This window comes from Pan troglodytes, chromosome 19 (assembly GCF_028858775.2).
Source record: "Pan troglodytes isolate AG18354 chromosome 19, NHGRI_mPanTro3-v2.0_pri, whole genome shotgun sequence".
NCBI lineage: Eukaryota > Metazoa > Chordata > Mammalia > Primates > Hominidae > Pan > Pan troglodytes.
The window spans coordinates 18,091,759-18,113,395 of record NC_072417.2 but is presented as its reverse complement, the minus strand read 5'-3'; the positions used below and the strand labels follow the sequence as shown (position 1 = coordinate 18,113,395).

Genomic DNA, 21,637 nt, shown 5'->3' with positions numbered 1-21,637 from the left:
AATTTTTTTTTTTTTTTTTGGGAGACAGAGTCTCACTGTGTCGCCTAGGCTGGAGTGCAATGACACGATCTCAGCTCACTGCGACCCCCGCCTCCTGTGTTTAAGCGATTCTCATGCCTCAGCCTTCTGAGTAGCTGGGATTACAGGCGTGCACCACCACACCCGGCTAAGTTTTGTATTATTAGTGAGATGGGGTTTTGCCATGTTGCCCAAGCTGGCCTCGAACTCCTGGCCTCATGTGATCCACCCGCCTCAGCCTCCCAAAGTGCTGGGATTACAGGCGTGAGCCACCACACCTGGCTGAATGGTTTTTTTTTTTGAGACGGAGTCTCGCTTTGTCACCCAGGCTGTAGTGTAATGGCATAGTCTCAGCTGACTGCAACATCCACCTTCTGGGTTCAAGCGATTCTCCCGCCTCAGCCTCCTGAGTAGCTGGGACTACAGGCGTGTGCCACCACACCCAGCTCATTTTTGTATTTTTAGTATTGATGGGATTTCACCATGTTGACCAGGCTGGTCTCAAACTCCTGACCTCATGATCCACCTGCCTCGGCCTCCCAAAGTGCTGGGATTACAGACATGAGCCGCTGCGCCCGGCCTTGGTCTTGAACTTCTAGACTCAAGAGATCCATCTGCCTGTACTTTGCAAAGTGCTAGGATTACAGATGCGAGCCACCACATGCAGCCTAGACTAGAATATTTATTTTTTAGGGTGGGCGTGGTGGCTCACGCCTTTAATCGCAGCACTTTAGCACTTTGGGAGGCCGAGGCAGGCAGATCAATCCGAGGTTGGGAGTCGAGACTGGTGAAACCCCATCTTTACTAAAAAGACAAAAATCAGCTGGGCGTGGTGGCACACGCCTGTAATTTCAGCTACTCGAGAGACTGAGGCAGGAGAATCGCTTGAACCTGGGAAGTGGAGGTTGCAGTGAGCCAAGATTGCGCCATTGCACTCCAGCCTGGGTGACAAGAGTGAAACTCTGTCTCAAAGAAAAGATATGACCGGGCGCGGTAGCCCACGTCTATAATCCCAGCACTTTGGGAGGCTGAGGCGGGCAGATCACCTGAGGTCGGGAGTTCAAGACCAGCCTGGCCAACATGGGTGAAACCCCGTCTCTACTAAAACTACAAAAATTAGCCAGGCGTGGTGGCAGGCGCCTGTTGTCCCAGCTACTCAGGAGGCTGAGGCAGGAGAATCGCTTGAACCTGGGAGGCGGAGGTTGCAGTGAGCCGAGATCACACCATTGTACTCCAGCCTGGGCAACAAGAGTGAAACTCCATCTCAAAGAAAAAAAGGATATTTCTTGTTTTTTTGTTTGTTTTTTGAGATAGCGTCTCTGTCGCCCAGGCTAGAGCGCAGTGGTGCTATCTTGGCTTACTGCAACTTCCACCTCCCAGATTGAAGCGATTCTCCTGCCTCAGCCTCCCAAGTAGCTGGGATTACAGGTGTGTGCCATCACACCTGGCTAATTTTTGTCTTTTTTAGTAGAGATGGGGTTTCACCATGTTGGCCAGGCTGATCTCAAACTATGGACCTCAGGTGATCCGCCCACCTCGACCTCCCAAAATGTTGGGATTACAGGTGTCAGCCACCACGCCTGGCCTGACTAGAGTATTTCTGTGAGATCTTTTTGAATTCTGACATCGTATAATTGTCAGATTCCCTTTCGTTGGTATTATACTATTCTAAGTGAATAGGGTGTGTGTGTTTGAATACCATTTCCATTTATCAAGGGAATTGATCTTTTTGGGAGGCTTTTTTCTGTGCCTGTGCAATTTCTGGGTCATGATAATCTTTGACTTCTTCAGGGATCCTGCTCAGGGCACTGGCAGGTAAAAATTCACCATTACCTTCAGATGATACAAACTTTATTTTTTGTTTTTGTTTTTTGTTTTGAGATGGAGTCTCAGTCTGTTGTCCAGGCTGGAGTGTATGTAGTGGTGCGATCTCAGCCCACTGCAGTCTCTACCCCCCGAGCTTAAGTGATCCTCTCACCTCAGCCTTTGGGTGGGTGGGATTACAGGTGCATGCTACCATACCTGGCTAATTTTTTTTTTTTTTTGGAGACAGTTTCCCTCTGTCACCCAGGCTGGAGTGCAATGGCACAATCTCCGCTCCCTGCAACCTCTCGCTCCTGGGTTCAAGCGATTCTTGTGCCTCGGCCTCCCAGGTAGCTGGGATAATAGGCACGCGCCCCCACGTCTGGATAATTTTTGCTTTTTTAGTGTTTCACCATGTTGCCCAGGCTGGTTTTGAACTCCTGACCGCAGGTGATCCACCTGCCTTGGCCTCCCAAAGTACTGGGATTACAGGCATGAGCCACTATACCTGGCCCTAATTTCAGTATTTTTAGTAGAGACGGAGTTTCACCATGTTGGCTAGGCTGGTCGCGAACCCCTGGCCTCAAGGGATCCACTTGCCTTGGCCTCCCAAAGTGCTGGGATTATAGACATGAGCCATTGCACCCGGCCTAATTTTTTGTTGTTGTTTTTTAATTTTTTGAGACGGAATCTCATTCTGTCGTCCAGGCTGGAGTGCAGTAGTGTGATCTCAGCTCACTGCAACTTGTGTAGTTAGCGCAGAGTGAGCAAAGGGAGACCGATACAAAATTCGGTCAGAGAGTAGATCATGTAAGACATGTACGGTAGGCTGAGGAGGGGGGATTTTATTGTGCGTATACTCAGAAGCCATTGAGTTAACAGTGCCTTCTGGTTTTTTGTTTTGTTTTGTTTTCGAGACGGAGTCTCGCTCTGTCACCCAGGCTGGAGTGCATTGGCGTGATCTCGGCTCACTGCAAGCTCCACCTCCCAAGTTCACGCCATTCTCCTGCCTCAGCCTCACGAGAAGCTGGGACTACAGGCGCCTGCCACCACGCTCGGCTGATTTTTTTGTATTTTTTTTTAGTAGAGATGGGGTTTCACCGTGTTAGCCAGGATGGTGTTGATCTCCTGACCTCGTGATCCACCCACCTCGGCCTCCCAAAGTGCTGGGATTACAGGCGAGAGCCACTGTGCCCGGCTGAAAGTGCCTTCTGTTTTAAACTCCTGTTTCAATGACAGATTGAAAGGGGGGCAAGAATGGAAGCAGGAACAGAGCACAGTAGTCCAGGTGAGAAACTTGAACTGGAGTGCTAAAGGAAGAGAGAGAGAGTAGTTTTATATAGGATAAATTTTACGAGTAAAACCAGTAGGACTGACAGGCTCTGTGATACTGAGAGATACATATTTGGTCTCCTGACCAGGCTCCTGGCATTCAACTTCTAAAATCCTTGGAATCTCCAGTGATGTGTGTTTTTGTGTGCTGATGAGTTGATTCATGGCTAGCCCCTCTAGGTGGCTTCATGATTAGAGGGTTGGAACTTTCAGCCTCACCCCCACCAACTTCCTGGGAGGGGAATGGGGCCAAAGGTTAAGGCAATCACTGAGGATCAGTGATTTAATCAGTCATGCCTAGTAGTGAAGCCTCTAAAAACCGGAAAGGGGCCGGGTGCGGCGGCTCACGCCTGCAATCCCAGCACTTTGGGAAGCCGAGGCAGGTGGATTGCCTGAGGTTAGGAGTTTGAGACCAGTCTGGCCAGCATGGTGAAACCCCTTCTCTACTAAAAATACAAAAAAAGGGAGGCAGAAGTTGCAATGAGCAGAGATCACGCCACTGCACTCTAGCCTGGGTGACAGACCCCATCTCAAAAAAAAGAAAAAAAAAAGAAAACCCAGCTGTTCTGCAAGCTTATCTAGAAGACGCTTATAAGTCATTGTAGATCTCTTCCCCTCCCCTCCTAATGTAGTGATTTTGAACACTCAACTTAGTTTATTTTTCCAACTTTCTCTTCTTGCCTGGTATAAATCCTTGGTATAATTCAGTCCTATCCAACTTGGAAGTGGGAAGTAGTGTATTTCAATCTAGGAATGTCTCCTTTCAGGTATTGTTTCTATTTGGTGCTTACAACATGGGATTCACTCCTCTAAAACCTTTCCTGTCTTCCTGCCCCTGAACCCAGGGGTTCCTCTAAGGACTGATTGAGAAATGAAGTGAAAGCCTGGTGTTCTAGAGGCATGTTTTCTGTTTTTCTTAACCCCTTACTTTTTTTTTTTTTTGAGACAGAGTTTTGCTCTGTCACCAGGCTGGAGTGCAGTGGCATGACCTCGGCTCACTGTAACCTCCAACTCCCTGGTTCAAGCAATTCTCCTGCCTCAGCCTCCCAAGCAGCTGGGATTATAGGCACACCCCACCAAGGCCAGCTAATTTTTGTATTTTTAATAGAGACGGGGTTTCACTATGTTGGCAGGATGGTCTTGATCTCCTGACCTTGTGATCCACCTGCCTCAGCCTCCCACAGTGCTGGAATTACAGGCGTGAGCCACCGCGCACAGCCTACCCCTCACTTTTTACTTAAGTTGTTGAGTTTTATTTGGGGATGAGTTGATATTTGTTTGATTAAGGTAAGAGTTCCTTACACTTGCATGTACCTTGTGAGAAGTACTTTCACACCAGCCTTGTCTAATCCTCTTGCTAGTCTTGAGAATAAGATAAGTTGGATATAATCACTTAGCAGATGACACAAGAGGCAGAGTATGTTTTGTTTAAGATCACACAGATAGATACTCTTAGGGACAGATACTGTTAGGGCCAAATCCAGAACTTCGGTGTGTCCCAGTCCAAACTCTGCCCTCTTTACCTTTCCTCCCCCACAAACCACTGGTATTTGGAAGGAGTGGAATTAAAAGTTCCTGACCTTGGCCGGGCGTGGTGGCTTATGCCGGTAATCCCAGCACTTTGGGAGGCTGAGGCGGGCGGATCACCTGAGGTCAGGAGTTTGAGACCAGCCTGGCCAACATGGTGAAACCTTGTCTCTACTAAAAATACAGAAATTAGCCAGGCATGGTGGTGGACACCTGTAGTCCCAGCTACTCAGGAGGCCGAGACATGAGAATCACTTGAAGTCGAGAGGTGGAGGTTGCAGTGAGCTGAGATCACGCCACTGCACTCCAGCCTGGGCGACAGAGCGAGACGCCATCTCAAAGAAAAAACAAAAAGTTCCTGACCTTTCCACACAGGTCCTCGTGGTCAGCGGACTCCAGAGTGGTTCTAGCTTTCTATTAATATCACACAGTTTTCCTTATTTAAGTTATGCAAAGGGTCATGTGCCTGGGACTGTGAGATTCTACCACCATGATTCCTACAGTGACTTTTCCTTTCAGACAAGCAAGCAGTTGGCAGCAGCCTTCCAAGAGGAGTTCACAGTGCGAGAGGACCTGATGGGACTGGCAATTGGGACTCACGGTGCCAACATCCAGCAGGCCCGAAAAGTACCTGGGGTGACCGCCATTGAGTTGGGTGAAGAGACCTGCACTTTCCGCATCTATGGGGAGGTCAGCAAAGGATGTCTTTCTTCTGGGTCTCTTAGGGGATGGAGGGAAGAGAGGCCGAAGTAGAAAATAAGCCTCAAACTGGGCACAGTGGCTCACACCTGTAATCTCAGCACCTTCGGAGGTCAAAGTGAGAGGATCACTTGAGCCTAGGAGTTTGAGACCAGCCTGTGCAACATAGTGAGACCCAATCTCTACAAAAATTTAAAAATTAGCTGGAAGTAGTGCGTACTTGTAGTCGCAGGTACTTGGGAGGCTGAAATGGGAAGATAGAGGGGAGGATCACTTGAGCCTGGGAGTTTGAGAACAACCTGGACAACATAGAGAGACCCTGTCTTTACCCCCCAAAAAAAACCAAAAACCAAAAAACGTTAACTGAGCGTGGTGGCATGCATCTGTGGCCCCAGCTACTTGGCTACTTGGGAGGCTGAGGCAGGAGGATCACTTGAGCCTGGAAAGTCAAGGCTGCAATACACCATGATGGTGCCACTGAACCAACCTGGGCAACATAGTCAATAGAGTGAGACCAAAAAATCAAAAAAATAGACCAGATCTCTGTTGCCCAAGCTGGTCGTTAACTCCTAGCCTCGAGCAATCCTCCCTTCTTAGCCTCCGAAACTGTTGAGATTATGGGTGTGAGCCACTGTGCTTGGCCAAGGTCCTCTGTTTTTTTTTTAAGTTATTTATTTGTTTAATTTTTTTTTTTTTATGAGATGGAATCTAACTCACTCTGTTGCCCGGGCTAGAGTGCAGTGGCACAATCTCAGCTTATTGCAACCTCTGCCTCCTGGGTTCAAGAAATCTCCTGCCTCAGCCTCCTGAGTAGCTGGGATTAGAGACATGAGCCACCATTTTTTGTATTTTTAGTATTTTTGTATTTTTGTATTTTTAGTAGAGATGGCGTTTCACCATATTGCCCAGGCTAGTCTTGAACTCTTGAGCTCAATTTATCCACCTGCCTCCAGCCTCCCAAAGTGCTGGGATTACAGGCATGAGCCACCACACCCAGCTGGTCTTCTGTTTTAGTAACAACTCCCCGCTGTTCTTCCTTTAGACTCCCGAGGCTTGCCGACAGGCCCGAAGCTACCTTGAGTTTTCTGAGGACTCAGTGCAAGTGCCCAGGAACCTGGTTGGTGAGTTGGTGGTGTGTATATACAGTTAGAGGTCAGAATCAAGATTCTCTACAGTGATTCTGAGCTTTTATCCAGGATTGGCACCTCCCTGTGGACTCCCAGTTTCACAAGGACAGAGAAACAGTCTGTAATGGGAGTGATAAAAATGAAAGAATAAATTTCTAGGGATTGTAACATTTTGTCCTGTAAAAACACATCAGAAACCTAGAAGCAGGAGAATGAAGTAAATGGAATCCATATAAAGAAAATGAGGCTGGAAGACGGTGTATCAGCTTTATTCTTATTTCCTTAAAAAAAAAAAAAAAGGCTGAATTCCTCATTTACCTATTCCAGGCAAAGTGATTGGAAAGAACGGGAAAGTGATCCAGGAGATTGTGGATAAATCTGGTGTGGTGAGGGTTCGAGTGGAAGGTGATAATGACAAGAAGAACCCCAGGGAGGAGGTATGGGTACGGGGCAAGTGGGCATAGAGATTGGTTTCCAGAAGTAAATGGGATTGTCCTCTGAGGGCTGGGATTGTTCTTTGAGAGGGTGGAGTATGGAAAGTTGTTTAACACTAGTAGATTTAGAGCCCAGAATGATCCCACTGGGCAGGCTCCCCTAGGAGACTGGGCGGCGTTAATCCTTCCATTTCATTTTCCTTTCTGATCCATCGTTTCTGCTCTCTGTTCTCCAGGGAATGGTTCCCTTCATTTTTGTTGGCACCCGAGAGAACATCAGCAATGCCCAGGCTTTGCTGGAGTATCACCTCTCCTACCTGCAGGTACCCAGGCCGGGAGAGAAAAATGCTGGGTGTGAAAAGGGAACTAAGACTGCTGTGGGGGTCAACTCAGGGATTTTGGTTCTCTGTTTGTCTCTCCGTGTAGAACAGAAAACATTTGTGGAAATTTGGGGCTATAGGGTTGGGTCCCAGAATTTTCCTTGTTTAGCCAGTGTCTTCCTTCTCCTTGCATTCCTGAGAGATTAGATATAGAGGGACAGTCAGGGTGGAGAAGCATGAAGAAAGGCACTGATCTTATTTCTCCTTCCCCTTCTTCCATCTTTTACCCAACCAGGAGGTAGAGCAGCTTCGCTTGGAGAGGCTACAAATTGATGAGCAGCTTCGGCAGATTGGGCTGGGCTTTCGCCCTCCTGGGAGTGGGCGGGGCAGCGGTGGCAGCGACAAGGCTGGATATAGCACCGATGAGAGCTCCTCCTCCTCCCTCCATGCGACTCGAACCTATGGGGGCAGCTATGGGGGCCGTGGCCGTGGCCGGAGGACAGGCGGTCCTGCCTATGGTGAGACAGTTATGGGAACAGGAGGCAAGGAGTGGCAGGGCTTGTGGGTAGAGGCAGAGGTCTGGATGGAAGTTTGGGGAAATCTGGAATGGAGATGATGAAAAAGTGATTGATTGGCTGGGGGACTTGCGAGTGAGAAGAATTCTTCCAGTTTGGGGGATGTGATGGATCCTGAGGTGGGATGAATGGCCGTGAATAAATCCCATTGTGTTCTTCAGGCCCCAGCTCAGATATGTCTACAGCTTCAGAGACTGAGTCAGAGAAGAGAGAGGAGCCCAACCGAGCTGGGCCTGGCGACAGGGATCCCCCAACCCGAGGGGAAGAAAGCCGGAGGCGGCCGACTGGGGGCCGGGGTAGGGGACCCCCACCTGCCCCCCGGCCCACTTCGAGATACAATTCTTCATCTATTAGCTCAGGTACCAGACAGCTGGGTTCATGAATATGGGCCAAAAGGAAAGATGATGGGCACCTGACTGCCAACTCCTCCTCTTCTTCCTCTGACCAGTGCTGAAGGATCCAGACAGTAATCCCTACAGCCTATTGGACACGTCTGAACCAGAGCCCCCGGTTGATTCAGAACCTGGGGAACCCCCCCCAGCAAGTGCCAGGCGCCGCCGCTCCCGCCGCCGCCGCACTGATGAAGACAGGACCGTCATGGATGGAGGCCTGGAATCAGATGGGCCCAACATGACAGAGAATGGCCTGGGTGAGGGTGTGCCTGGGGTCTGGAAAGTTAGAGATGGGTAGGAATCGAGGGTGGGAGGTTGGATGTGTGACTCTGGTTTTTTCCTACCCTACAGAAGATGAATCAAGACCTCAACGTCGTAATCGCAGCCGCCGCCGCCGTAACCGTGGTAATCGGACTGATGGCTCTATCAGTGGAGACCGCCAGCCAGGTCAGCCAACTCTGGACACCAGAATCCTTCCTCAGAGCTGAGAGAATGGGATGCTCACCCCTGTGAAAATCAGGGGTTCGGGTTCAGTGGGTGTCTTAGGCTGGCTACCAGAATTCCATCTGAAAGTCTTAATCTCCTGCCTTCCCCAGTGACTGTGGCTGACTATATCTCACGAGCAGAGTCTCAGAGCCGCCAGAGGCCACCCCTGGAACGCACTAAACCCTCAGAAGACTCTCTTTCAGGACAGAAGGTAGGCAGGCAAGATGTGCTTTACCCCATCCCTTTTTTGTTGTTATTCTGGGGCAGGGGGCACAAAAAATTTCACATATCTCCTACTGAATTGCAGAGGCAGCTGTGTCTGATGGAGTTTAGACCAGTGTAAACTTTGAATAGGATAGAGAAGAAAGTGTGGTTCACATTTTCTGGATCCCAAGTAAGAGAGACTGGATCATGAGATCAGGGAACCAACCTCTGGATCACCAAATGCCAGGAGGGCTTGGATGGTAGGGAATGTCTCCCACCTGAATTTCTACTCACCGCTTCTTGCTTTTCTGTTTTCTTTCCCACTTTCCCCTCAGGGTGACTCTGTCAGCAAGCTTCCTAAGGGCCCCTCGGAGAATGGGGAGCTCTCCGCCCCCTTGGAGTTGGGTAGTATGGTGAATGGGGTTTCATAAAACCTCCAACCTGCACCCCTCCCTTCTCCATCTCGCTTGCTGCCCAACACCATGGCCCTCACAGGCCCAACTGACCTGCGCTGGAGCTGCTCTTATCTAGGGGGGAGGGGGGTGGCACAGCAGCTTGGGTACCCCCCAACCTCCAGGAGCTAGTGGAGGGGTGTGTAACAGGGTCATACCCCCTCCCTCTTGTCCACCCTACCCCCAGGGTAAGGGGAGCCTCTCTCCTTCCCCATCAGACTGGATGTGCCTTTATCCTCTAATGCCCCAATCTCTCTCTGAACACCCCCATTCTCCACCTGTTGGTGGGGGGTGCTCCTTGACCCACCCAGATTTGACCGTTCAGGGGGCCTCCCCTGCTATCCCTCCTCCCATCCTGTACCCCCCATTTCTGGGGCCTCATCACTGTGGAAGACGGGGATAGTAAGAGATAAGTGGGTGGGAGGCACGGGGAAGGTTTTGGAGTAGAACCAGGGGTGTGTATGAAGGGGGGTGACAAGGTCCCCCGGGGGAGGGGACCAACCTTGTCTGGTGGATGAGAAGGCGTATTTATTTTTCACTGTACAGTATTTAAAAAGAGAATAAAAAAATCCAAATGGCTGTCTGGCTCCTGTGCCTTCTTTGTCCCCAGTTTGGTCCATTTGTTTCTCTAGGACTGACCTGCCCTGGCCCCTGGCTCTTGTTTTCTGTTCCTCCACATCTGACTTCTCTTCATTGTCTCTTGTCCCAAAGATGGTCTTACTTCTGGGAATTCCTGACATTCCTAAACTCCCCAGGCCCAGGTTCTCCCTCCTGGTTCAGAGGAGGGGGGCTTGTGCCTTGTTGCTTCTCCCCTCCCCCAGGTTTGCTGGTGGAGGGAGTTGGGCCACTCCTATACCCTGAGTCACAGCACAGGCTAGGCAGGGCTGCTCAGAGCTGGAGCTGTTCCTGTAGAAGCTGAGAGCCAAGGCAGGCTGCTTAATCCGATTACCTGAGGCCTGGGGCTTGGGCTGGGCCGTTGGGCAGAGTGGGGAGCAGGGTTCCCTCACAGCAGCCTCTGGAGCCCGGGGTCCGGCCTTCTTGGTGGTGTTCTGTTCTGGCTCCAGGCTTTTTCTCCGGCATGCGCATCACAGACCTCTTAACTTGGGGAGTTGTCCTGGGTTTCCTGGCTCCCCCCTCATGACTTGGACGACTGAAGCTAAAACTTGCCATAATTCAATAGCAGTGGAGAAATACAGGTTTAGGGACTGGAGTTGGGAGGGCTTAAGTTTTCTCACTTGGGAAAGGGGTTGAATCACGGCCCAAGCACCTGCTGGAATGACTCAGGAAACAAAAATGGTCTCCCTCCTCGGCCTTTCTTGCCCCAGGGGCAGGTCTGGGATTTGAGGAGCAACAGGCACCAGGAAAGGGGTTGGGGTGGTGGTCCGGGATGCTCCCAAGCTCCTCTCAGCACAACTCGGGCCCTGAGGGCACTTCATCCTCGTGTTTGATCCCATTGTGGAAAGAATTGGCTTTAAATTGGCTGTGCTTCAGGGAGGGGAGGCAATCAGCAACGGGCTGGAAGGCCTGACATCAGGTCTTGGGTGGGGGGGGGGCGGGGGGGCGTGGCACCCTGAGGGTGTTGGGGGCTGGGACAAACAGGACACCTGGGTTTACCTACGGGCTGCGGATGTTGGCGCCCTTAAGGAGGTGCAGTCTTATGGGAGGGACAGGGGCGGAGTTAGTCTTTAAAAGCTGTTCCCAGGTCTGGCCCGCCTGCCACAAACGCTGAGCCCAGGTGGGAGAGGTCTGGGGTATCCGCGCCTGGCAGCTGTCGGAACTCCGGAGACCACAAAGGGGTTTATGGTTTACCCCCTCCACGGAAGGTCGGTCTGATCGCAGCTGCGGGTCGGGGAGAGGGACCGGGGGTCCCCCAGTCAGTAGGCCTCAGAACACCTCTTCAGTGCCGGGGCACCAGACAGCGGATTTTGCATTCGACTCTCCCCATAGTGTGCCGAACAGGTTGGAAGCAAAGGCTCCGGTTTAAGCTCTGGACTTGGGGATAAAATACACTTTTTAAGGACCCAAGTTCCTCGGCAACGACTCCAGACTGGGAAGACCTTTCCATTTTCAGGATCGACGCTTCACGTTGAGGGGAGGGCATTCAGGACGCCCTCTTAAGGCTTCTCCCAACCCATGGCGCTACCAGGCTCCTCACAGGACCAGGCCTGGAGCCTGGAGCCTCCGGCTGCCACGGCTGCTGCCTCCTCATCTTCGGGACCCCAGGAGCGGGAGGGCGCTGGGAGCCCCGCGGCCCCCGGGACGCTGCCCCTGGAGAAGGTGAAGCGGCCGATGAACGCGTTCATGGTGTGGAGCTCCGCTCAGCGCCGCCAGATGGCGCAGCAGAACCCCAAGATGCACAACTCCGAGATCTCCAAGCGCCTGGGCGCGCAGTGGAAGCTGCTGGACGAGGACGAGAAGCGGCCCTTCGTGGAGGAGGCCAAGCGGCTCCGCGCCCGACACCTGCGCGACTACCCCGACTACAAGTACCGGCCTCGGCGCAAGGCCAAGAGCTCGGGCGCCGGACCTTCCCGCTGCGGACAGGGAAGAGGCAACCTGGCCAGCGGCGGCCCGCTCTGGGGGCCGGGGTACGCGACCACCCAACCGAGCAGAGGCTTTGGGTACAGACCCCCCAGCTACTCGACAGCCTACCTGCCAGGCAGCTATGGGTGAGTGCCTGGGAAGCGGGCCGAAGACGGAGGCCCATGCGCCCCTCTTCTGGAGCCTTGGTGGGGGCGGATGCCGGAGGACGGGAGCCCACCCAAGCAGAGGCCACTGGCGGCCAAGGTGTGGCGGGCGCAGGCCCAGTACCTCCGGGGCCTGTGTAGGGTGGGGCGGGTCAGGGTTCTCCCAGAGGGCGTTTCCATCTCAGTCTGAAGGTGGTGGGCCCTGTAGGGTCAGGTGACTGACCCCTGGATGCGACTGTGTCCTAGTCAGATGCCCCGTTTCCCCCCTGCTTCTGGCCTGTGTGTGACCCAGCTTCCTCTCCCAGCCCCCAGGGCAAGGAGAAGCCGAGCTCATTCTGCCTTTTCCTGGCCTGACTCCCCAAGAGGAAAACAGCCGTGCAGCACGCAAGCCCGCTCCCGAGCGTGCCCCAACAGGGCCGCGGGCTCTCCATCCCGGGGTCGGCTTCCATGCCTGCTGCGCCCAGCGGGCTGGGTAGCCAGGGCTGGGTGGGTGGCACGCTCTACCCTGTCTGCCCAGAACTGGCCAGACTCACCTCCAACCCAGGGAAGTGCCCTCTAACCTCTTGTTTCTCTCTGCAGCTCTTCCCACTGCAAACTGGAAGCCCCCTCACCGTGCTCCCTCCCTCAGAGTGACCCTAGGCTCCAGGGGGAACTGCTGCCCACCTATACCCACTACCTGCCCCCCGGCTCTCCCACTCCATACAACCCTCCCCTTTCTGGTGCCCCCATGCCCCTAACCCACCTCTAACCCTCATGGACGCAGACCTCACGGGACGGGCCTCATCCTCCTTTTCTAATCCAGCAGCATCCCCTACCCCAGGCTGTCAAACCTTTCTCCTGTTGGACTACAGTTCAGAGGCAGCCTGCAGTCCTCCCATGATAGCCAGGGAGAGCCGCACAACATACAATTATATTTTTGGTAGTATTAAACAGTTTTGTATTATTCAACTGAGTCTCCAGTCTTTATTGTCCCATCTGTTCCCCTCACTGCAGCAGGAACCAGCCCCATCTCCACTCCCTTCCGCCTAGACCTGCCAGAGCAGGAACCTCCTCACCCCACCCTGGGGCCCTGCCTGAGTCATTGTCCGTCCCCCTTCCCCCACCCCAGCACTGGGGTCCGGGAGACAGTCCCAGCCGGGCTGAGGGAGGGAGGCAGCCACAGCCTCCCAGTCCCTCCACTCTGCCGTCCAGACTCAGTCTTCCAGGGCCAGAAGGGAAGCAGGGAGGCTGGAGGACAGGGTAAAACATTTGCCCGGGATAGTGTTAAACAGCTGGAAATTGCTGCTAGAGGAGGAGGCTTGGCTGAATGACTGAATTAATAGTACACGTACAGGGCTTACGAAAGCACTCAAATGTCAAATTTTTGGCTTGGGAGACTCTACCCCCATCCTCTCCTTTTCTAAGGATCTGGATCCATCAACCATTTGTTTCCACTAAAAGAAAACCCTGGCTCAGAAAGTCTGCAAGTGCAGAGGAATGGAGGATGAGTAAGTCACACCAGCAGGCTGGCTCAGATGGGGAGAACCCTGAGGTTGGGTGAATGAGTGGAAACGGAATGACTCCAGTAGCTGGCTCTACTGCGCCTTTTTCTGCTTGTGGGGAGGCTTTGCATTCCAGTAGAAGAGCAGCTGGGCGGCGATGAGGCCGTTGCAGAGAGAGGAGACCACAAAGGTCCCAGCCATCAGGGGATCTCCGGTTTCCTGGTTGCAAGAGACAGAGCCAGGGTTACCCTTCAGCATAGCTCAAGAAAGGTTCCCTTATGGACAAAGGTTCCTCACGGGGCAGCTTTGGCCCTTAGCTGGGAGAAGACGAGGTTTTAGTGCCTTCTAGAAGGAAGATGTTGCACTCACCTGAATGGAAGTGAAGATTCGGGCCAGGGAGCCCCCAAACAGCAGGAAGACTGTGATGGCTGAGAGCTGGCCTGTGTGCCCGTTGTGGTAGTTGGTGGCTGCCTGGAGAAGCTAGGGGAGGAGTTGAGACCTTTGGCTCTGTCACCTGAGCTCTTCCCATGCTCCCCCAAGTCCAACACCCCCACACTTTGATCTTCTACTCTTCCCCCCCACCCTGCCCCCCCAACATCTTGTCCCTTGCTCCTGGTACCCACCCTCCCCACCACCACAGCAGGCACATTGGAGGCCTGGAGCAGGGTGACTACAGTCAAGGGCGTCAGAGGTGAGAGAAGCACCAGAAGGACCAGGCCGTAGCAAGCGAGGAAAGCGACACCTAGGGGTGGGGAGACAGGAGTCCTTGTCAATCTCTCCACATCATTTGGCTTTCCCAGACCTGAGTTCCCAGCAGGGTTCCCAGGAACCACACAGCCTGCTCTTGGGTAAGTCCCCAGCACCTTTCACAGTCTGTCCTCTGTAGTGCATGACCAGGAAGCAGATGGTGATCGTCTGGAGCATCAGGAATAAGGCTTCACCCCAAGAGCTGCAGAGTCAAGAGTTGGGAGGAAGAAAGGCGGGCCTAGAAAGAGGCAGGGAAAGCCTCCATAGCCCATCCATCCAGGGACACCATGCTCTGATCACGCTTCTCTACAGCCCCCACACGGGACTGGCTCATTCTGAATCGTGGCCATTCTCGGGATGCTCACCCCTTCTCAAGATCACCTCCACTGGTGATGATTAGGTTTCTAAAAGGGCTTAAAACTTTCCTAGCCCCTTGTCCCTTTTTTTTTTTTTTTTAAGACAGAGTTTCGCTCTTGTTGCCCAGGCTGGAGTGCAGTGGCGCAATCTTGGCTCACTGCAACCTCTGCCTCCCAGGTTCAAGTGATTCTCCTGCCTCAGCCTCCCAAGTAGCTGGGATTACAGGTGCCCATCACCACCACACCCAGCTAATTTTGTATTTTTAGTAGAGACGGGGTTTCACCATGTTGGCCAGTTCGAACTCCTGACCTCAGGTGATCCACCCGCCTCGGCCTCCCAAAGTGCTGGGGTTACAGGCGCAAGCCACTGGGCCCGGCCACTTTGCTGCCTTGTAACCTCCTTCACCTTAATCCCCATTAGAGTTGTGGGTATTACCCTTGGGGTGGAAGGGTGGGCCCCTCACCTGAATGGGAAGTTGTTAGTGATGCTGTAGACCATGGTCCCAGTCAATGCCACTAGCTCCAGCATTACAGACTGGAGACTCAACCCTTCAGCACTCTTGGCTCCCAGGATTTTAAACACCTGGGGCAGCTTTACTAGGGGAAAGATGAGAAAAGTAGGACTGAGGACTCTCCATTCTTTGGGATGCAACACAACAGCTATAGAACAAACACCCACACAGTTGATGGCCTCTCAGCACCTCCACCCCAACCCAACAGCTGGAAAGAAAGATAAGAGACATACCTAGAAGTGAGCCAGCCACAATGCCCAGCCCCAGGCCTTTGCTGAGGAGAATCTTGAGGCAGGGGACTGAGGAGAGAAAAAAGGGTAAGCAGACAGGAGATGTCTGAAACCCAGGCCAGGGCTTGAAGCTCCTGTGGGCTCTCCCCGAGCCCCCTTACCCACACCAGGGTCTTGCATTGTCTTGGGGAGAGGAGAGGCGGAGGGCAGGGAGAAAGTCCTGGTCCTTCCTGCTCCAAACCACCACACTTTTTTTTTTTTTTGAGACAGAGTCTTGCTCTGTCACCCAGGCTGGAGTGCAGTGGCCCAATCTCAGCCCACTGCAGCCTCTGCCTCTTGGGTTCAAGCAATTCTCTTGTCTCAGCCTCCCAAGTAGCTAGAATTACAGGCACACACCACCATGCCTGGCTAATTTTTGTGTTTTTAGTAGAGACAGGGTTTCACCATGTTGGCCAGGCTGGTCTCGAACTCCTGACCTCAGATGATCCACCTGCCTCAGCCTCCTAAAGTGCTGGGATTATAAGCTCGAGCTACCGCACCGGGCCCCAGACTGTTACTTTCCAAAACAGCTTTTCTCCGATGCCTACCACCCCCCACATCCAATCTTCCATTCCCTATAAATTAACACCCAAACTTGGCTTGACCTCCACGGCTCTCCATTGCTTCCCCATATAAAGCTGAGAAATGCCCAAGAGCTCTCTGATCCTTTATTTCCCTTCTCTGGGCCAATGGGTGCCCCATTTCACATGTCTTCTCTCTCCAAAGACAAGTCTTCATACCATTTTTTTTTCTTATTTTAATTTTGAGACGGAGTTTCACTCTTGTTGCCCAGGCTGGAGTGCAATGGCACGATCTCGGCTCACTGTAACCTCTGTCTCCCGGGTTTAAGCGATTCTCCTGCCTCAGCCTCCCGAGTAGCTGGGATTACAGGCGCCTGCCACAACGCCCGGCTAATTTTTTGTATTTTTAGTAGAGGCGGGGTTTCGCCCTATTGGCCAGGCTGGTCTCCAACGCCTGACCTCAGGTGATCCACCCGCTTCGGCCTCCCAAAGTGCTGGGATTACAGGCGTGAGCCACCGTGCCCGCCCCATACCACTCTTTCTTGAACACTCTGACTGTCCCTGGCCCCTACTCGGACTAAACCTTACCCTTTCAAGGCTTGCTTTTATGCCCTGGCCATCCACAACTTCTCTAGCCTTGAAGCCTTCCCCTCAAGGAACTTGGTCTAGTGGGAGTCTGACTCTCACGGGTCATGAATGCGGCTAAAACAAAGTGCCCCACGAGCTCAAGAGAGTTACCATGAACTGACAGGGGCAGACTGACGCTTCCCAAACGGTCTGACGGTGGGCCTTGTGGAGCTGTCTCGCAATCAGAAAAAGGAAGGGAGGCAAATTATTCCGAAATCAGACTATGAGCAAACCTGGAGGCTGGAAAGAAAGCAATCAGGGTGGCGGAGCCTTTGGGGGTGCAATGAAGGCCCGATTCATCAGGGGCTTTGAATTAAGTTTAACCCTGCTAGCGATCTGATAAAGGTTGGCATGATTTGACTTAATTTTTATTTTGTTTTATAAAAGTTGACTCTTCGTTTTTCGTTGTCGCTACAGCACAAACTCCACAAAGAAGTAATTCCACCCGGTGACTTCCCCACTGGCACTAATATGGTGTCCTCCCTCTAAGGAGCCCGAGACACTTCCGCCCTTCTCAGAAATGACTTCCGTCCAGCTCGGCATGGCGGCAGTCACTGCCGTCACTTAGTCGCCGATCAAGCCTTGGACTAAGGGCCCACGGTCCCTCGAGTAGGACTTGGATCGGATGCTGAATAAAACTCACCGTGAAGCAAGTCCCACTGAACGAAAAGTTGGTCGTAGCATTTCTCAGGTAAAAGAATCGGCACGAGCAGCCGTTTAAGCGGTCCGTCCGCCTCGGCCGCCATATTGCAAAGCTAGCTTCCGCCAGTCTCTCCAGACCGCCATTGACTTTCGTTGCGCGTGCGCGCTGCGGACACTCCGCCTCCCGTTCTTTTCCCGCGGCGAAGCTGGCCCGCCCCGTGCCCCGCTCTTTCTGACGCTACCCACCCTCGCTCTAGTGGCGTAAAATAAGTCTCAGTCAGGGACCACGTTTTGGACGCGCTGTTGGAATTCTAAAGCTTGCCGAAGCTGCACGCCTGCGCAGTTAGACCTCCCACGCCTTTGTTGACGCTTCCAGTTTGGAAGCCAGATTTACACCCCTGCCTTTCTCCGCTCCTCCTGCTGGGCGCCATCTTGTCTTCTCCTAGCACACTTTGTATTGTTCGAAGTTGAGAGAGAAGGAGCCCGAGTCTCCGAGGTGGCGTTGGGTGGGGGCGCTACTAGCTCCCGTTCTCTCAGCGTCTCTAGAGGGAAGGGCGCCGGTGGGAGCAGGAGAGTCTGCACCGGGCAGGCCTCCTTAGGTGCCGGGTTGCGCGCAGGGCCCTGTGCTTGTCTCGCCTCCGGTTGGCTCAGGCCTCGGAGCATGAGTGCGCCGGCAACTGCTGGGCCCGGGACAGTGAAGCAGAGGAGGAGGTGGGGGAGGCGAGCCCAGGTCGGGGAAGGGCAGCACCTGAATCACCCTTGGGGCCCAGACCCCCAAGAGTCTCCGGGGAGCCGAGGCCTCGCGAGGCAGTCCCGGGATTCGCCCCCTCCCCGCTGGCCCGAGGGCGCACCACGTGCTGGGCAGAGACTTCGGTGAGGCCGAGTGGACCCTGCAGCGCTGCTTGGGAAAGGGCACCTTGGACTACCTGGTGGGGGCGTTGTGCTTCGTTACCGACCTCCGGGACGCCAACCCACGGTGCCCACCCGTGCGTCATTCCGCTGTGGATCAGCCCTTTGGCGGCCCCCCTCCAAAGTCTACAAGGTCACACGGATGTCTGCAGGCAGAGGTGGGGCTGCTGGGGCCCTGCCAGGTGAGGGCTGCCCTTGTGGGGCAGTCTCTGGGTCTTGGAGGCCGGAAGCCTCCTGGGGCTCCTACGGCTGGGGGGTGCTGCTCATCCTGGCTCCCAGGGATTGCGCCATAGCGAGCTGTAATGGGTGGGACTGGCGCTCACTGCTGGTGCAGGCTGTGGCCATCTGGGAGGTCCTTTCTAGAATCTGGACCTTGGCTGTCCTGAAAGTGACACTCCTCAAGTACTGGGGGCATGAAGTTAGGCTTGGCAGGTGGCCCTGTCTGGGGGGCATGCTGTTCCCAGGAGCCCCCAGTGGAGGTCAGAGTACCCACTGCTCCTTGATTCAACCCCTTGCAGGTGGGATAGGAGCATCCCAGGTGCTGCGAGGGTTTGATTCAACCCCTTGCAGGTGAGATAGGAGCATCCCAGGTGCTGTGAGGGTTTAATTGGGCTCTTCTGCTGGCCCTGAGTATGGTGGACAGGACAGGACATTCTCATTGCTCAGGAGCCACTGGCGCTGCCTTTGGGAATGAAGTTCCACAGCCCCCCACTCATTGCTTTGGCTGTCTGCTGCATTTGAAACCGTACGAGGGTCAGGAAAAAGGCTGCGGGGATGAATGGCTCTACCGGCTTGCCAGGGATGGGGAACTGGAGCAGCCAGTGGCCCCAAGAGGAGGAAAGAAGGGAGGCACGGCAGACCCAACACCAGCTGTGCCAGGCTTTGGGGGGTGAACCCATGAGGCATCGTCACACACTGACATTTTCATCTCTCCTCAGCAGCTGCTTCCGGCTCCCTGAGACCCAGCCATGGAAGGCATAGAAAGGCATGTGACAAGAAACTCATGGCTTTTAATCCTGGCAGGACAAGGAAAACCCCGTCAAAGATTTGCATAAATTTTGCTGCTCTCCTGCTGGGGCAGGGGGCAGTTCGTCACATTTAATAAAATTCTCTCCCTCCCTTCTCCCGACTGCATTATCTCATATTTATTTATTTGAGACAGTCTGGCTCTGTCGCCCAGGCTGGAGTGCAGTGGCGCGATCTTGGCTCAGTGGCGCGATGACAGCTCACTGCAACCTCCACCTCCTGGGTTCAAGCAGTTCTGCCTCAGCCTCCCAAGTAGCTGGGATTACAGGCCAGCTGGGATTACGCCGCCACACCTAGCTAATTGTATTTTTAGTAGAGACAGGGTTTCACCATGTTGGCCAGGCTGGTCTCAAAACTCCTGACCTCCAGTGATCCACCTGCCTCAGCCTCCCAAAGTGCTGGGATTACAGGCGTGAGCCGTCATGCCCGGCTTTCTTTTTGTTCTTCAAGAAAGGGAAGGAAAATAACATTGTCTTTGAGCCAGTTGCGTGTCGAGGAAATAAGGGTACCCCCCCACCACACCCCAACCCCCTCAGTGCCCTGGGGTTTGAAGCAAATGCTCAGAGGGCCTGGTAGGCGGATGGGCGTCTCCGGATGATGCAGAAGGCAATAAGCACCAGGGCGAGGAGGCCAAGAAGGATCAGGCCGATGATGAGAGGCAGCAAGATGGACCGGTCACTGGGGCAGGAGAAACCTGGCGGAAGGATAGGGCAGGTAGGTATTTGCAGTGACATGCTGGTTGGGATAAAGGTGGGAGGAGGGAATGGGGGGATGCTGGGGAGTAGGAGATTGGTGAGGAGCTCACCGCAGTGACTCGGCAGTGATAAAAGGGGGAAACTGGCAGAGTCTTGTAGAGGATGGAAAGAAAGCTGCCCTGTAGCCATGACAAGCTGGGAGAGCGAGATTTGGGGGGTTAAGAAGAGAGATGAGTGGCTTATGGGCCTGGGGAAGGGGTTTTCAGTGCAGTGGGAGGATTCTAGGAGGGAAGGAGTAGGTAGGTCTTACTTTGCCCAAAGACCCCTGTGTGGGGCAGCTGAGCAGCCTGGAGCCTCAGGGAGAGCAGGTCGAGGTGGACAGCTGGTGAAAGAATGATGCTCGAGTTGCTGCAACTGAAGCTCCGGCCCAGGGGTGCTTGGAGATCTCGAAGGGATGCATTCTGAGCCGAGAATGTCCACTCTGGAGGAGTGAGGAAGGGTCAGATCCTATCCACCTCCCTGGCCCCAGCTTAGTCCTTTCAGGAACCCTGGCGTCTAGTGGTAGCAATGAGAAAGGGAAGGAGGTTACTTACGTGCTGCGTGGGGGAAGGACACATTGTACTCCACCGCCATGTAGCTCAGGTAGACAGCCTTCTGCTGGAGGTCCTGTGGGGTGAAGAGGAAGGCGCAGGTGGTATCCCTCTCCACAGAGGAAGGAGCAGCGTGTGGGATTGGGAGGGGTGGGGCGCCGGGAGGCTGAGTGAGGGGTGAGACTGAGGTCATGGCTATACCTGCATGAATCCAAAGCTGAGGTGTCCATAGGGGAATGAGAGAAGCAGGTGGGGATGGGCACCCTCACAGCTTCCCTGGACCTTGGTTTTGTTGGGGTTCAGTACAGAGATGCCCCAGGCCTGCGGAAGTTAAAGATTGGAAGGTCACAAGACTGCATGCGATGCCAGCCAAGGTTCCCTGTCCCCTCTTCCTTCTTCCCTCTGAGCCTATATCCAGTCCTGCCTCCCTCCCCTCTCATCCCCCAGTTTTAGCTTTACCTCTCCTCCACCCTGGGTTGTGTACATGACTCGAATCTGAATCTGGGCTTGGAGGTGGACACAGGGCTGGGAACCATTGGTCCACGTGTAGTCTCCAATGGTCTCCTTGGAGGTTGGGCTAGGACTCGGAGAGGGTGGAGGTGGTTCTGGGTGGGCAGAACTGGTGAATCCTGGGCTGGTGGCAGTGCTGTTGCTTGTTGGATGAACCGTGGCATTTCCATGACTAGTGGTGGCAGGACTGTGAGTGGCAGTTGAGGGTCCCTGGCTGGTGGCAGTGCTATTGCTTGTTGGATGAACTGTGACGTTTCCATGGCTGGTGGTGGTGGGGTTGTGAGTGGCAGTCGTGGGTCCGTGGCTGGCGGTGCCTGTGGTGGTTGTCCTGTGAGTGGTGGTTTTGTGGCTCTTGGTCGTCCTGTGGCTGGTGGTCCCAGTGCTCTCTGTAACCGTGGGTGTCACCGTGAAGGATGGCAGCAAAGTAGCTGATTTTTTGTGAGGACAGTCATTCCCTGTCCCCTGGGCTTTTGGCAGAGAGGAGATGGTTAGCAACCCAGGTCAGGCTCCCTCCCAGGGGCCCCCCTCCCCTCAGCCTCCTTCCTCCTTACCTGCCAGTAGCCCCAGCAGGGCCCCCGAGAAAAGCACAGCCAGCCTCATGGCTGAACCGCCTCACCCAAAGTCCAGCTAGGCTGTCTGCACCAGTTGCTCAACCCTGCTCCCTCAGCCCTCTCTTGGAAAGGAGGAAATGAAAGTCTC

General features: G+C 53.8%; 4 protein-coding genes and 1 long non-coding RNA gene across 13 annotated transcripts in view; 3 read left to right on the top strand and 2 right to left on the bottom strand.

Moving 5' to 3' along the window:
- Nucleotides 1–9,948, top strand: part of FXR2 (FMR1 autosomal homolog 2) — a 23,826-nt gene extending 13,878 nt beyond the window's left edge. For 2 of the 4 annotated variants that reach the window (XM_016931458.3, XM_016931460.4), the window contains exons 8-17: nt 5,200–5,370; nt 6,422–6,500; nt 6,834–6,943; nt 7,177–7,263; nt 7,556–7,778; nt 7,997–8,194; nt 8,284–8,484; nt 8,579–8,674; nt 8,824–8,924; nt 9,253–9,948. In XM_016931458.3, coding sequence (XP_016786947.1) covers nt 5,200–5,370; nt 6,422–6,500; nt 6,834–6,943; nt 7,177–7,263; nt 7,556–7,778; nt 7,997–8,194; nt 8,284–8,484; nt 8,579–8,674; nt 8,824–8,924; nt 9,253–9,348 — 1,362 coding nt within the window. In that variant the 3' untranslated portion in view covers nt 9,349–9,948. Of the gene's footprint in view, nt 1–5,199; nt 5,371–6,421; nt 6,501–6,833; nt 6,944–7,176; nt 7,264–7,555; nt 7,779–7,996; nt 8,195–8,283; nt 8,485–8,578; nt 8,675–8,823; nt 8,925–9,020 lie in introns of all 4 variants that reach the window. The other 2 variants (XM_016931459.4, XM_063799534.1) reach the window with 1 other exon arrangement.
- SOX15 (SRY-box transcription factor 15) lies at nt 9,889–13,001 on the top strand. 2 transcript variants are annotated; one of them, XM_001171768.8, is made up of 2 exons: nt 9,889–12,035; nt 12,633–13,001. In XM_001171768.8, the coding sequence occupies exons 1-2, from the start codon at nt 11,503–11,505 to the stop codon at nt 12,799–12,801; spliced, it is 702 nt and encodes a 233-aa protein (XP_001171768.1). In that variant the 5' UTR covers nt 9,889–11,502; the 3' UTR covers nt 12,802–13,001. The 2 variants fall into 2 exon arrangements, with proteins under 2 accessions (XP_001171768.1, XP_009430025.1); XM_009431750.5 differs by lacking the exon at nt 12,633–13,001 and adding an exon at nt 12,359–12,553.
- Nucleotides 12,967–18,403, bottom strand: MPDU1 (mannose-P-dolichol utilization defect 1). Of its 5 annotated transcripts, XM_009431752.5 has the most exons (8): nt 17,210–18,002; nt 16,678–16,737; nt 15,383–15,448; nt 15,102–15,234; nt 14,398–14,483; nt 14,158–14,276; nt 13,904–14,014; nt 12,967–13,753 (listed from the first exon to the last, which is right to left on the bottom strand). In XM_009431752.5, exons 1-8 carry the CDS (start codon nt 17,310–17,312, stop codon nt 13,628–13,630), a joined length of 804 nt encoding a protein of 267 aa, XP_009430027.1. In that variant the 5' UTR covers nt 17,313–18,002; the 3' UTR covers nt 12,967–13,627. The 5 variants fall into 5 exon arrangements, with proteins under 5 accessions (XP_009430027.1, XP_511960.1, XP_009430030.1 ...); XM_511960.7 differs by lacking the exon at nt 16,678–16,737 and having other exon boundaries at nt 17,210–18,403; XM_009431755.5 differs by lacking the exon at nt 14,158–14,276 and having other exon boundaries at nt 14,337–14,483; nt 17,210–17,388.
- On the top strand, nt 18,161–19,240 carry LOC750628 (uncharacterized). The gene is made up of 2 exons (XR_008540366.1): nt 18,161–18,299; nt 19,056–19,240. It is a non-coding gene; the product is annotated as an uncharacterized LOC750628 (long non-coding RNA).
- CD68 (CD68 molecule) lies at nt 19,108–21,637 on the bottom strand. Its single transcript, XM_003315355.6, has 6 exons — nt 21,490–21,637; nt 20,888–21,405; nt 20,630–20,749; nt 20,432–20,504; nt 20,149–20,319; nt 19,108–19,837 (listed from the first exon to the last, which is right to left on the bottom strand). The coding sequence occupies exons 1-6, from the start codon at nt 21,536–21,538 to the stop codon at nt 19,704–19,706; spliced, it is 1,065 nt and encodes a 354-aa protein (XP_003315403.1). The 5' UTR covers nt 21,539–21,637; the 3' UTR covers nt 19,108–19,703.